The 13,670-nt window shown below is 43.1% G+C and overlaps 1 protein-coding gene across 3 annotated transcripts in view; it reads right to left on the bottom strand.

Annotated features, from left to right (window-relative positions):
* Zmat4 (zinc finger, matrin-type 4) overlaps nucleotides 1–13,670 on the bottom strand; it is a 374,900-nt gene that overhangs the window by 159,480 nt on the left and 201,750 nt on the right. For all 3 annotated transcript variants that reach the window (XM_005410534.2, XM_013507717.1, XM_013507718.1), the window contains one exon: nucleotides 8,907–9,063. In XM_005410534.2, the coding sequence (XP_005410591.1) occupies nucleotides 8,907–9,063 (157 nt within the window). The remainder of the gene's footprint in view (nucleotides 1–8,906; nucleotides 9,064–13,670) is intronic.

Genomic DNA, 13,670 nt, shown 5'->3' with positions numbered 1-13,670 from the left:
AAACACTACACAAAGCATTGCACTAAGTAGCCAAGAAGACGCCTGTTTCCAGGATGAGAGCTGAAATCTTCAGGCAGTGTATGGCCTTTTTCACTGTCAGCTGGGACCAGAAGCACAGCACAGGCTCAGGCTTTTTACAGTTCTGTCTGGGTGGGAACGACTGCAAAGTGCAGTCAGTGTGGCTTGGGGAGCTACAGACAAGCTTTAGTGTACACCGATTCCCAAATACAAAATGCTGCCTGAGGACTGACATCTGTGTGTGTGCACATTTACATGTATTTACATACAATAACAACTTCACAGTGTGATAGCCACCATATTAGGCATTTTACACACATCTTCTGCTTATTATAAAAATTTTATAAAGCATTTCCATAATTCTACAAAAAAAACCATTAAAACAACTTGTGAAAGGCTACATGAGTACGACCAGGATTTAAAACTGGATCTTACTTCAGAGGCTGTGTTTGCACTCTCCGTCATTCTGTGCATCACCAATTTTGCAAGAAGACTGGTAAACTCAAACAAGTGGGCAGGCATGTCACTTTGCACCAAATCAAGGTTATTCATTGGAAAATGAAGTCATAGATGTCAAAGTAGCTATCGTTATTCTAATGCATGCTTCCAATTTTCATACATCCAACAAATATTTATCGATGCCTACTATATATCAAAACGTGTAGTCATACAATGAAGAGATAACATCATGGTCTTTGGCAGAGCACCCAACTGGACACTCCATCCATTTCCACCATTCAGATAGACATACATACTTCGAACTTGAGAGGCTCAAAAGTGAAAGAAAGGTTGTTATAACTTCAGTGTCATTATTGTCAAGCTAATAATGTCCCAAAATTCCATAAAATATTGTGCTCAATAACCATGTTTGCACTGAATAATAGATGCAGTCATAAAAGCTTAGAGGTGAAATAATAACTTTAAGGGGTAACATGTCAAACGGGATAGATTAGGCTCTCCTATGAAAACACACAACACCAAAGAATCCCTACAAAAGTTTACTTCTTGTTCTTGCAAAATGCAATATAGTTGAATGGCCCCTTCCACCTTATAGCCTGTTGTTAAAGTCACATGTGTCATATCTACTATCAACCAATGGCATGTGGGGGGCAGGAACCCTACTACTTCAGATAAGTGATTTCTTTTCCATGAACAGAAGCCAATTTTCTCATTAATCCTAGATGTAACACCTAATCACTCACATAGTGCATAATTGTTAAATTTCCATTTTGACTAATGGTAGAACAAGGAGATATTTTAAAGAGATATTTTTCTCTCTTGTTTTCTAAAAATATTTTTTTAAAAAATGTTTTAAAGAGATAGGTTAAATGATATTTGCTTTAGGATTCTGAGCTAAAAAACTCAGTTTGATTCTTCTTTTTTTTTTTTTTTTTTTTTTTTTTTTTTGGAAATGGAATTCAGGACCTTGTGCTTGCCAGGCAGGCCCTTGTTCCCCTGAGCTATATCCCCAGCCCTCATTCTTAATCTAATAATCTTGCTTAAATGAGTTTATTATATGGAAAAAGGGGGGAATCACTAGCCAGCAGGCTTACATTATTAGAGACTGTGTCTTTGTCAGCTGCCATCAGGTAGATGGAGCTAGGTTGTGTGCTGAGCTGGAGACTGTCCCTTCAGCCTCAATTCACATCTTCCCAGGATCTAGGAATGTGAACTCCTTTGGAAACTGGGTCTTTGCAAGTGTAATTGGCACCTGAACTAGAATGAGCTCATGCTAGATTAGTTTGGGAGCAAATCCAGGGACTAGTGTTTTTATAAAAGGGGAAACATACAGATTTACAGATAAGAAGACCATGTGACAATGAAAGCAGATGCCATAGCTAAAGCATTGAGGAGAATTGGAGCCCCTGGAAAGTAGGAAGAGCACCCAGTTTTCAGTTTATCTGTGATTACTGGGGTTAGCTATCATAGCAGCCTTGGTTACGATTTTATCATTTTTGTCATCTTTGCATTTTAGACCTAGTAGATATTTGCTCTCATTGAGGTCTGCTGCATCTCTGGAGAACTTCCTTCCTACCCAAAAATGGGCAGCCACTCGGATGCCCTTGCTTCCTGTTCTTGAGGCCTCTCTCCCAGAGCACATTTCTCTTTCTTTAGTTCTCAGTCACATCCTATGAATGAATCCTTGCTGCTCAGGTGCTCCCTATCCCTCGGTGCTGCCCAGCCTGGAGACCACTTCCATTTAACACAAGACTACATTGGCCACCATTCTCTCTTCAGCACACTTCCATCAAGATCCCTCATTACCCAGATCAGCTGTCAGCTGGTAACCATACAAGGACCACAAAACAAATATTTTATGCTTTATGAACTTTACTGTGCCATCACAGCTACCCAGCTCTGACACTTTGGTGCAAAATACCACCAAGGATAGTGCTCACAAAAGCGAGCATGGCGGTATGTCAGTGACACTTTATATATGATGAAGTGCTGGCTTTCATTCATTTTCCCTAGGTCACCAGATAGTCTTCTTTGGATTTTTTATTTCATCTGAAAACATAAAAACCATTTCTGTGTTATAGCATACACAATTAGACAGCAGGCCAAGAATAATCCTCAGGCTATCATTTGTTAACCTGGCCAATGGCTAGAGACATTTCCCATTGTCATCACTAGCAAGGTGTGACGCATTGAACAAGTACAGGCCAGGGATACCCAGGGCAGCCTCCTCTCCCCCAGTAAAGAGTCAGCTGAAGATGTCATTGCGCCTAAATTTGGAAACTCTGATCTAAATATAGGATTCCTCAGGAAAACAGACAAACCCAACTTACGTATTTATTAAGGCCTTACTTAAATTACCCCCCTACAAATTCTAACCAGAACTCTAACTGTAATTACTTTACCCCTCCTCAGCATCTGTTCTTTTGTAGCTCTCTTTTTGCTATGGGGTGGTGTTTATAATATCTGAGAGCACCAGTCGCCTCCTAACACTACCTGGTGAAGCTCCTCTTATATGGAGAGCTTCAGAAGGGCAAAGGGTATCTCACTAAACTTTATATTCCTGGCATACAGGATGTTTGTGCAGAAGAACTGAATTACAAAAATAATACTACTGATAGAGTGAGACCCAGGTTTACCATGCCTGATTCAAAGCCCTTGCTGTATTCCCTAAGATTTCCAATAGTTGTCAGGGGCAAAAGACACTACCTGAGGCAGCACAGAAACTGGGCAGATGGGAGGTATTTAGGTCCACAGCAGGCTGAGGGAAAGCTATTCTTGACACAGAGCATCTGCAGGGAACGTCCAGTAAAATAGGGTTCAAGAGCTGTTTGGACCATTTGAGAATGAATGAGTGTCGAGAAAAAGTTTGGACATGGAAAAGAGTAAAACTGTGCAGGTTCCTGCAAGCTAGGAAGACTAATACACACACATGTTATCATAACAAGCAGTAACCAGAGGTGTTGCACTCGGCCGTGATGAGCTATATTTGAGGACCAAGGCTCTGACACAAATGTTTCCTGTTTCACTGGTAAGTTCCTGAGCGTGGTTCTATCAGTGGACCCTGACATTTTCATCCCACTAGACAGTCTGCAAGGTAAAGCATGTAAAATACACTTAAGGCAAGTATCCGGTATAGCCCAGTGTCTCCCTGGGCTAGTGCATCGGTTGTGTACTGCTGCTGTAAATGACAACAAAGTTAGTGGCTTACAGTAGCACAATGTGTCACTTTACCATTCTTCCAGTCAGAATGTGACCTGAGCCTCACTAACTGACCCTAGAAGACAACCTTCACCTGTTCGACTTCTAGAGGCTGCCCTTATTCCTTGGCTCACGACCCCTTTCTGACTTCAAAGCCACCACCAGTTGGTCGAGTCCTTACACTGCATCACTGTGATGCTGACCCTTCTGCTTCCCTCCTTCACTTTAAAAGACCTCTGTTATTAGACAGGACCCATCTGGATAATCCAGAAATCTCTGGATTGCAAAGTTGGCAAACTAGCAGTTTTAATTCTACCTGCAGCCTTGCTTCCCCTGACATGTAACATATATCCACGAGTCCAGGATATTAAGATGTGGACATCTTGGTGGACCATTATTTTGCCTTCTACAGTCTAAGCTCTTGCTTTTGGGCTCTAATAGCTGCCAACACACAGCTATGTAACGCATGTACCATGGGCCACCCATGCAGCTACTTGGGAATGAACTGCTACAAAAGTACAAGCCAGTGTCATGGACAGGAGTAAGGAGGTCATCATACAGCACATAGCTTTGCAGGCATCTCAGGCTCCTCCTATTCCTCTGTTGGAAGTACTCTCTGTACCTGTAAACACAGCTTTCTGTGACAGCTTCTTGCTAACTTAAAGCGAACAGGACAAAAGTCACTCCAATGTGACCTTGAGGTTTGGCATTGAGCTTCTACCCCTTTCACCACGTTGTACTTCCACTCTGATAACATGGTTTATTCTGCACCTTGGGACACTCACCTTCACACCCTGGTCCTTAATTTTATCATGACTTTCCATCAAGAAACCTATTTCCTGTTGCCTCTGCTTGCCAGACCAGGGTTCTATCCCTGCCTGCTGGCCGTATTGCTCTGCTCTTGTGAGGTTTCCTTGCCTCCCAGAGCCTGCTGTCCTCTTGGTTCTGTGGCTTTCCTCTCCTCCAAGCCCTCCTCCCCATGCCCACAGCCAATGCATACTTTACTAGGCAGTTCCAGTTCCAGGTCCTGCCTCAGCTCACAGGACCTATCCGAGAAGGTCTATTTCCTGAGAAATGTAACACAATGTTCTTTTTTTCATAGCCAAGATACAGGTGGGGACCCCAAACACACTAACAGAAAATCAGAGGTTCTGACAAGGAAAGGAGTCAGGCCGCTCCTTCATAGTGATGATTGAAAGCCAGTGAGACACACTTCATAGTGTTAAAGGAAAGGACAGATAACACTGAAGCTGGAGAACACCCAGAGCTGCTAGGGTGTGTGAACAGTGAGAGCAGAGCCTGACAACCTTTCTCCAGGATGTAAGATGTATTTTCTTCTGCCAAACTGTGTCAGGGAGTCCAGTCTGTAGGGAGTGGCTGGCTGAGAATATCTGCATTGGAGGGACTTCCAATGACATCTAGACAAGCACTGGCTGGTGCTGGAACCCCAGCTGGAAATGCCCCACTAGGCCGCGCCAACAGCTCCCATAGACTCACACTGAAGCCCTGTGAATGTCAGTAAACCCTTAGCTTGAGCTCATGTCTGACCCCTTGACTTTGAGCCACTCACTGGTTATACTGGTTGTATCTAAGCATACACATATGTGTGCACGCACAAACACAAGCACACACGCATGCACACACACACAAACATACACAAACACATTCCATGACTATCTTTTTCGATGACTACTTGCCAGAGGTTTGCACCCAAGTGATCTCTTCTCCATGCTGAGCAACCATGCTTCCTTTAGCTTTAATGAGACAGTTTTCCTGCTGTTTCATTGCTACAGCTTGGGTCTTAGGTCTCACCCAAAAGTCCATGTGCTACAGGCTGGATCACCAGCCTGTAATGCTGCTGGGAAGTGGTATAGCCTCTGAGAGGTGGGACCTACTAAAGTCTTCACCTCTTGGGGGATGTGCCCCAAAGGGCATAGTGGGGCTTCAGCTCCTTTCTCTTCCTCTCTTTCAATTCCTGGCCATCAAAGGGGCAGTTGTACACCATGATGCACACCCACGCTGATGTCCTGCCCTTTTACAGGAGAACTAAAGCAATGTGTATGCTCAGCTACATTGGAAGTTTCAAAACTGTGGGCCAAACTGACCCTTTCTCTTAAAGTTGATTATCTCAGGTATCTGTCATAGTGATAGAAAGCTGACCAACACATCTTGTTTTGGGTCTCCTCTATGTCCTCCTCACAGTGCGGCTTCTCTGGTTTCTGCTCCCAGAAGTGACCACAGCCTCAACCTCGCCTCCCATCGGGGCAGGATCTCCATGCTGAGGTCTGCCGGCTCCGTTAGCACATGGTAAGTGAGAATCTCTCCTATGCTTCAGAGAAGCATCCAGAGAAATATGAACCAAGACAGATTTTTTGAAACATGTTCAACAGAAAGAACTGGAACTGGTTTGTGTTCCAGTGGCTCTGTCAGGAAATTTCCAAGTTCTAATCAACATGCATGTATCTGGAGAAGGCAACTGGAACCAGAGGCAGGGCTTTAGGGTACTCAGCTGGTGCTTCATCAAAGTGCAGCTGGATGTGGGCCAGAGGTCATGCCTCTGGCCCAGTCACTCATCTCACCGGGTGGAGCAGCTAGAGGCTTCAGTCATTCCCACACAGAAATCTCAAGAGCCTGTTTCTCTTGGATACCTGCTGAAGCAGCATCCCTGCCCTGGAGCTGCTTCTCTCTGGCATTTTATTCAGTTCCTTGGGTTTTGTGTATTCTTTTTCTTTCTTTCTTTTGTTTTTATATAGATGCACTTACTTTCCAGCTGACCTGACTGATTAGGCCAAGCACTTGCTGCATATGCTAGTGCAGCCTCAGCCAGGGAGAGGAAGGCCTGCAGTAGGTGCTGCTGGGCCTGCTGCAGACAGCAAGGAAAGACAGTGATACCAACTTGGCCAAGGCACTGGAGGAAGGCTGTTGCTTGTGTATTCTTTTCTAGCCCCTCTTGGTCTTCGTTCTGTTCCTGCAATAGACAAATTGAGACTAGGCCTCAACCTATACCCTAAGCCTGGGAACCAGCTTCCTAATTTGCTCCCTCTCTTAGTTTCCAGCACAGTATCCTGCTCTTCAGTGATGGTGTCCTGCTGTACCTATGAAAACAGCCTTCCCTTTCTCCAGAATCCCAAGACTTCATTTGGGGCTCTGCCCCACCAGCCAGACTTTCCCGCTTGATCATCTGCAAGTTCTCTGCACGCACACACTTCTCTGCTGGGCTCGACCTTCCCATCACCTTCAAACCTCGGCTCCTCACACTGCCTCTCTCTGCTCACCCTCCTACCAGGTGGCTCTCCACCCTCCAGCAAGTGCACTGCTTGCTGTGCTGTGCACCAGGTACTACATGGACTCCAACCCAAGCCTGGGAACCAGGTTAGCTTCCCAGACTCCCCAGTTCCACCTGGGAGATCACTTTCTAAGACCGTGTCTGCTCAAAGGCACTTCAGAGGGAAATGGATGAAGAACTCCTGGGAAGGGAAGTGGGAAAGGGGTGGAAAACGGGGGTGTTCTGGTCCACTACAACTAGAGTGTGATTTCCCAACTTGAGCTATTGGTACAACTCTCTCCCCCATTCCATTCCTTTCTTGTCTAATCAGTACCCTGCTATCTACAACAGTAGGGCCAACCAAGACTAAGCCATGGAGTAAAGGCTGCCCTTTATGTGCTTTTGCTTTTTCCTTGGAACATGTTGATGACAACTAGTAAATTACCCCTGAGTTTTATGTACCAGCTATGGTACATAAAGGAGGATATTTGAATGAGGATATTTGAATTCCGGGAAACAATCTGGTGTTTGGATGTTTTGAGGATGTATTTAAATTCCCAAAGAACTATCTTTGTCATGTGGTAATTTTTTACAGAAATGATAGCTCTCCCATTTGGTAATCAATGTAATAAACAAAGATGGAGCCTTTTGTCTTCCATCACTACCTCCAGAATTAAATTTAACAGAAGTACTCTGCTTAGGCAGAGAGAAAAAATGAGCTGGTTACTCATTCACGGAACACAGGTAAAAGTTTTCCGCTGACTGTTTCTTTGAGGTATCTATTTTAAGAAATTTGATGAAGAATAGGTTACAAGGTGACTGTCCAATCTTTCAGAGAGAAGGAATCAGGAGTCACAACCCAGCAGTTGCTCATCAAATGCCAAACTACTCCATGTGCTCCAAAACATGCTGAGCTTGTCTCCAGAATTCATGTGTTTTACAACCCCATTCCGTGCCTGAATGTCACAGCCACCTTTATATAAACAATGCTCTTTAGTTCGACTAAGTAGAAAAATATAGTGAAAATATTCCTTCCTATTCTCTAGGTAAAAGAAGACATGCTCGCAAGAAAAACACTGGTGAAGATAAAAGCCAAGCATTGTTTCAGACTCTCTCTAACTTCCAAAATACCATTTAAAAAATAATTACACCCACGATTTATGCACGATTCATTAGACAGCAAGATAAAATGCAGTGCCAAATTTTAATTGCACTGGAAAAGTAGACATGATGAGAAATACTCCCAACCTCTTTATATTAGCACCCCATCTTGCAAGATCTTCACCACAGTGTAAATCTTGTCCAAATAGTCTATCTTTATGAAATTAAATAAAATCTTGGTTTCATGATTGGACAGACCTCTGAGGAACACTTTAGTTAAGCAATGAGACCTTCAAGTAACCTGGTACTACAATTTTTACTTGTGAAAATGAAGGGGTTTGAGTCACAGGATCCCGGGCACAGATGATAGAAATGCCATAAAAATTTGGTTGTCCCCAAACCAAAGTGGTTTTCCTCTCTCCTCCCTTCTCCCCAAGGTACAAACAAGATGATATCTTCATTACACAGTTTTGGTATAGGACCTACCAATTATACACTGTACACCATCCATTATCCACGCTGATTACAGCCTGGATCTAGGGAAGAACATAATAGATACAATATCTTACATAACTTATAATAGATGGGAGAGACAGCATCTTGCAGAATGTAAACAGCTTTTCAGGAGATGAAAGCTGCTGCACTGCTAAGCTGAACATTTGATACAATGAGCTCCTGAAAACGTATTCAGAGGTCTATGACAGCAAGGTGCGCTGGGGCCACACATCAGTCCTCGGGATTTTGAATGACACCTGCCATTTACACCCTGCTGCTGGCAGCTGCTTCTCCAGAGCACGCGTGGGCCATCTGACAGGCGCAGTGTTTGGTATTCGGTGTCTCCCTGGGATTGCTGTCACACACATACCTGTGGTCTTTAACGGCGTTTTCTCTCCTAGCAACAGTTTTAACCTTTTGGCGTGGATTTTGCCTTGGTAATGCGAGTCAGCCACCACCGCTGAGGTAAAAGACATGTTACAGAGCGTGCAGCACTTGTTCTTATCCACCATGTCAGCATCGCTTCCCTGTGCCAGAAGAAGGAGAGGAAACAGCATCAGAGACGTCCTACTCCCTCCATTTTCCTTTCCTACACCACCATGCTGGGAGTGAGTTTATCACAGATGGGCTCATGGAAAAGCCTCTCGTTCGTTCAGCAATCTCTTCTTCACAGTAATCATCACTGAAACTTACTCACAACCTGATTTCAACACACATATTTTAGTGGCTACTAACATGTGATATTGGGATTACAGAGAAATTTTACAGAAATGGGTTACCTAAAGAAAAATGGAGCCCACAATTAGGCAAGGGCACATTGTGTCTGGCACCAGGAGGAAAAGCAGCCTGTAATTGCACCCATTATACTCATTAAAGTAAGTAAAATATCAGAGTTCACATGGCCTGAATTATTTAGCAGAAATTATCATTTGGCATTCAGCTTTGCCTTTACCCAATTTTAGCCTCACCAGGATACATGGCTGTGATATTAAAGACTTTTTTCTTTAGATTTCTTTAAAGACTTGAACATTTTTCATAATTAGCTCGACTGTATATTATATAGCAATGTTGACCATGCTGGCTGGGTTTTCTAGAATTTGTGCAATTTTTCCTTTTCTTCAGGAAAGGTGATTCTTTAAATGCTGCACATAATGTAAGATCCAGTCTGACTTTTTTCCTTTGTTAAGACTTAATGAAAACGAATCATGACTCAGAAAAAAAATAAATCCTCTGTCAGACTGTGGCCTGGCTATTGTGCCACATGGGTCATCAATTACCTACACTTATGCAAGGGAAGATTAATCCATGGCCTCCTCTCCTGCCTAGTTGGAAATTGAGGGTAAAGCGGACTCTCAGATAAGGAGTTAATCTATTCCTTAATGGAACTGCAATAGAAAAGCATTGCATTGTTAAAGAGCAGCCTTGGAGCAGGATATGGCCCCACAGTAGCCCCTCTCTGATTCCCAGAGGGCCTAGAGAATGCAATTTAAAATTGAATGGGAGGAGGAGGATGGTGGGCAGAGGCTGGAGCAAGAGAATTATATATGCTTTTTGCATAATAATAAGATGGGCAGACTGCTGGAGAAAGTGTTGCCTTGCAAATTTTGTGGTAGCTAGAAAATGAACCCCTTCTTCCTGAAGGCATGACTCTGTAATAATCCCAATAATGAGCTTCTAGGCCTTGGGTAGAAAGCTGTATATGTGTGTGTGTGTGTGTGTGTGTGTGTGTGTGTGTGTCCCAGCAAGTTACACATAACTCAGAGGTAGAGAAGAACAGACACCCACTGGGAATATTGAGGGTGCGGTGGTGAAATGGTCAGCAAGAGGAAACTGACCACGGAGAACGAATGTGTAGGCACTGAGGTTAGATGGATTCTGGATACCCTCACTGAGGATGTACAGCCAAGGTGCTGGAAGTTTTGCCCTCTGTTAAAAACAAAAGGTACACACAGCATTACACTTTTGTGTGATACACTATGGAAACACCCAAGCAGCAGGGGGAGGGTTGGCCTCCTGTCTCCTCATCCACCTCTCCAACCAAGCCTTGAAGATGGTGCAGAATCTTTTGGAGGGCATGATCCCACAGGGTCAGAAAAAGGCAAGCGACAAAGTTGTTGAAAGATTCCAGTCCTTTAAATGAGGAGTATATAGCTCAGAAGAATGAAATACCAAATCTGGTACTCTCCCACTACATGTTAGTGGGTATTTATTAATCCTACATTTTTTTAAATAAAGAAGCTTGCTAAGACCAAAGTGGTTGCTCGAACTATCCTAATTTTCACTGCATATGCATGACACAGGTCAAAGTATGTAATTTTTAAATTCAGCACAGCAAACCATAAGCCAGAGTTGAACTTCTCTTTTGCCCCTTCCAGAGAAAGTCCTAGCCAAGCTTAGTCTTTCTCCTGCCTAATGAAAAAAGGAAACCAAGACACGAGGTTGGCAGCACTGTATACTGCTGTAACTAACAGCACAAGAATACTCCGGACTACCTTCCAGGACCAACAATTGCTGTCAAACTGCATAAGGATCAAAGGATTTATATCACTCATTCATTCTACACACTTTAACACTTTAAAGTCCTTCTATGTATGTTAAATGTTGTGTTAGAAAATGCTGCTCTACTCTTTATCAGAAGGCCGGCCCAGGAGAACTGGAAAGGACACACATAAAATGAGGACATATGATGATCCAAGAAATGCCCTCTTATTGGACTCCAACTGTAAAGTAGAAAGAGCAGTAGGGTAAGTGGGTCCAGTTTGTGTGGATTTTCTTCATGGCTAGAATGTATACCTTTCACTTCTTGCCTTAGCCAGTCTTGTCTCAATCTGTAGTCATGGGTCAGTTAATTACCACTTCTTGGAGACAAACCTTCTTTCAACTTCTACTGTCTTACAAAAGTGAAACACAGTGTCTGAGTCCTCTACATCCTGCACATCCCTCTTTTCTAGAACACTAGGCATTATTACATTTGCTGAATTGCATATGAGACTATAAACTTTTTCTACAGTCAAGAAAATTAGCTCACTGATACCTAGAATCCAGCACTCAGCACAACGCTGTCTACATAGGCTCTTTCCAGTGTGTACTGAACAATTGGTGTAGAAGGTTTGTTTGTGAGGTTAATCATCTACCTGACAGAAAAGACAAAAGATGAGGCAGGGAAAGGAGAGAATACTGGTTTAGACAGACAAGAAGATGGGAAAAAAACAGAGATGTTCACAAATTATACTAACTTGAAGGCTGCAGTCAGAGAATATGGGTCCAATACTTATGTCAGTTTTGTAATGGTGATTTTAATACACACTCATTGATGTCTGCTCTCCTGGGCAACCTCGTTCACCTCTCATATAGAAGAACCCAAGACTAATAGAGCTGATTGCTGTGCAATGAAACATTGAGAAACAGTTACACCATCACTGTAGAAGAACAAGAAAGAGCACTTCCCACAACAGATATAATGTGATGCCCTGAGAAGTGAAGCAGCCCTTAATTTGGGCAAGGTACCTTTTATGGAAGATTTCACTAAGGGGCTGAAGAAATCACATGATGGACTAGTAAAAGCTACCAACTCTGACTATCCTAATGACTCTGCTGGAGACAGGACTGCCAGAGAGAATCTCAATACTCACCACATGCCTGGAAAGTAGAATTTAATTGTGTACTCTTAGCTATCTGAGTCCCAAATTCACGGTTCCTCAAGACTCCAAATCATATGATCTTTATTAGGATTCTCCCACTGCACCAAGATCGAGGTTGCTGTCTGGCTCAGGTTGGAATTCAACACATTCTGATAAACTGAACTCAATGAATACATTTAAATTTCTGGCTTAAAGAATCAATAGCCTCAAGCTATCATGTAAATTAAGAAGGAGACTACAAGATCATCTTGAAATAAGGATTTTAAACTGGAGGCAGAAATTTTAAATGTAAACTCCACATTACCAGAAGAAAGAAAAATAGACTTTGGAATATCCTAAGGCTGCTTAGTCAAAAGTACCTTGCTAAGTTTTTAAACTTTTCAATAGAATTTAGTTGGAGCAGAAAGCTCTGGCTGAGTCTGACTGGTTGGAAATTCAGACCTAAAGAGTCTGTCTTTTTTATGAGGTGCTCCTTTCTTAATTTATATGATTGTCATGATTCACTTTAACTTAGGTGAATGTGAAGAGCCCAAGCCAGACTGTCACTTCCAGAATAGCAAAATGAGGAGTTCTGTGAAATGCATCCTAAGTAAAGCAAACTGATACAAAATACTTTAGCACCATCAACAACCCTTTAAAGCTTCTGGAAATTATCTTAAGACCAAGCAAAACATTAGGAAATATTTATACAAGAAAATCTATTAAATGTCAAGAGGAAAAGGTAAGGCCCTTCAGCTACAAGCCTCTCTCCTTACTTACCAACCTCCAATAAAGAAGCTCCATTCCAATGGAGTGTGGTCAAAAGAGTGGGGTCCCCTTCCCATCAACAGCCGGAGGAAACAAGGACAGGCAAACCATGACATCCATCCCTTTGAGCTCCAAGGTACAGAAGCTAAGTTCTCAGCAATGTGGCTAAGAGACACAGTGCCTTCGTCCTCAGCACCATCTCAGCCACAGGAAAAAGCCCTCTACCAGGCACAACAGGTCATGAATAAGGGGATCTGAGTGCCCCGACCCCCCATCACCTGTAGAGCTGGACAGTGCAGAAGACCAGAAGCCACCATCCCTATCCAGCTAATAAGCAAGAGCAGCGCTCAGAAAGAACTGACCACTGTCCTGAGACCTAAGCTCTGCAGTGGGGATTCTGAATTCTTTCCCTAAGAACAGAGAGGGGAGAAAGGATCCAGAAGATGAGACTTCCTCAGCTAAGGACCTGGCTTTATGTGGAAAAGAGTATAGAGATGTTTAAGTCTAAAGGTGCTCTCAAAAACAATGGGGATTCTGGTGGCAAGCAAGGAAGAAAAAACTGAGGTTCAAAAGAGAAACAAGGTAAACCACAAAGCTGCGGGTTTAGCAGAAATAGCAGGGGAGGAAACTAAGAACCTTTCTACAGTCAGAACACACTCTAAACACTTGCTTATGAGAAGGCCTGGGCTTCTCAAAAACAACAGAGGAAGCATCAACAGACAAATTCCCACCCTGAGCGTGATTCC

This window comes from Chinchilla lanigera, unplaced genomic scaffold (assembly GCF_000276665.1).
Source record: "Chinchilla lanigera isolate Chin_1 unplaced genomic scaffold, ChiLan1.0 scaffold00135, whole genome shotgun sequence".
Classification (NCBI taxonomy): Eukaryota; Metazoa; Chordata; class Mammalia; order Rodentia; family Chinchillidae; genus Chinchilla; species Chinchilla lanigera.
This window is presented reverse-complemented; position numbering and strand designations above follow the sequence as displayed.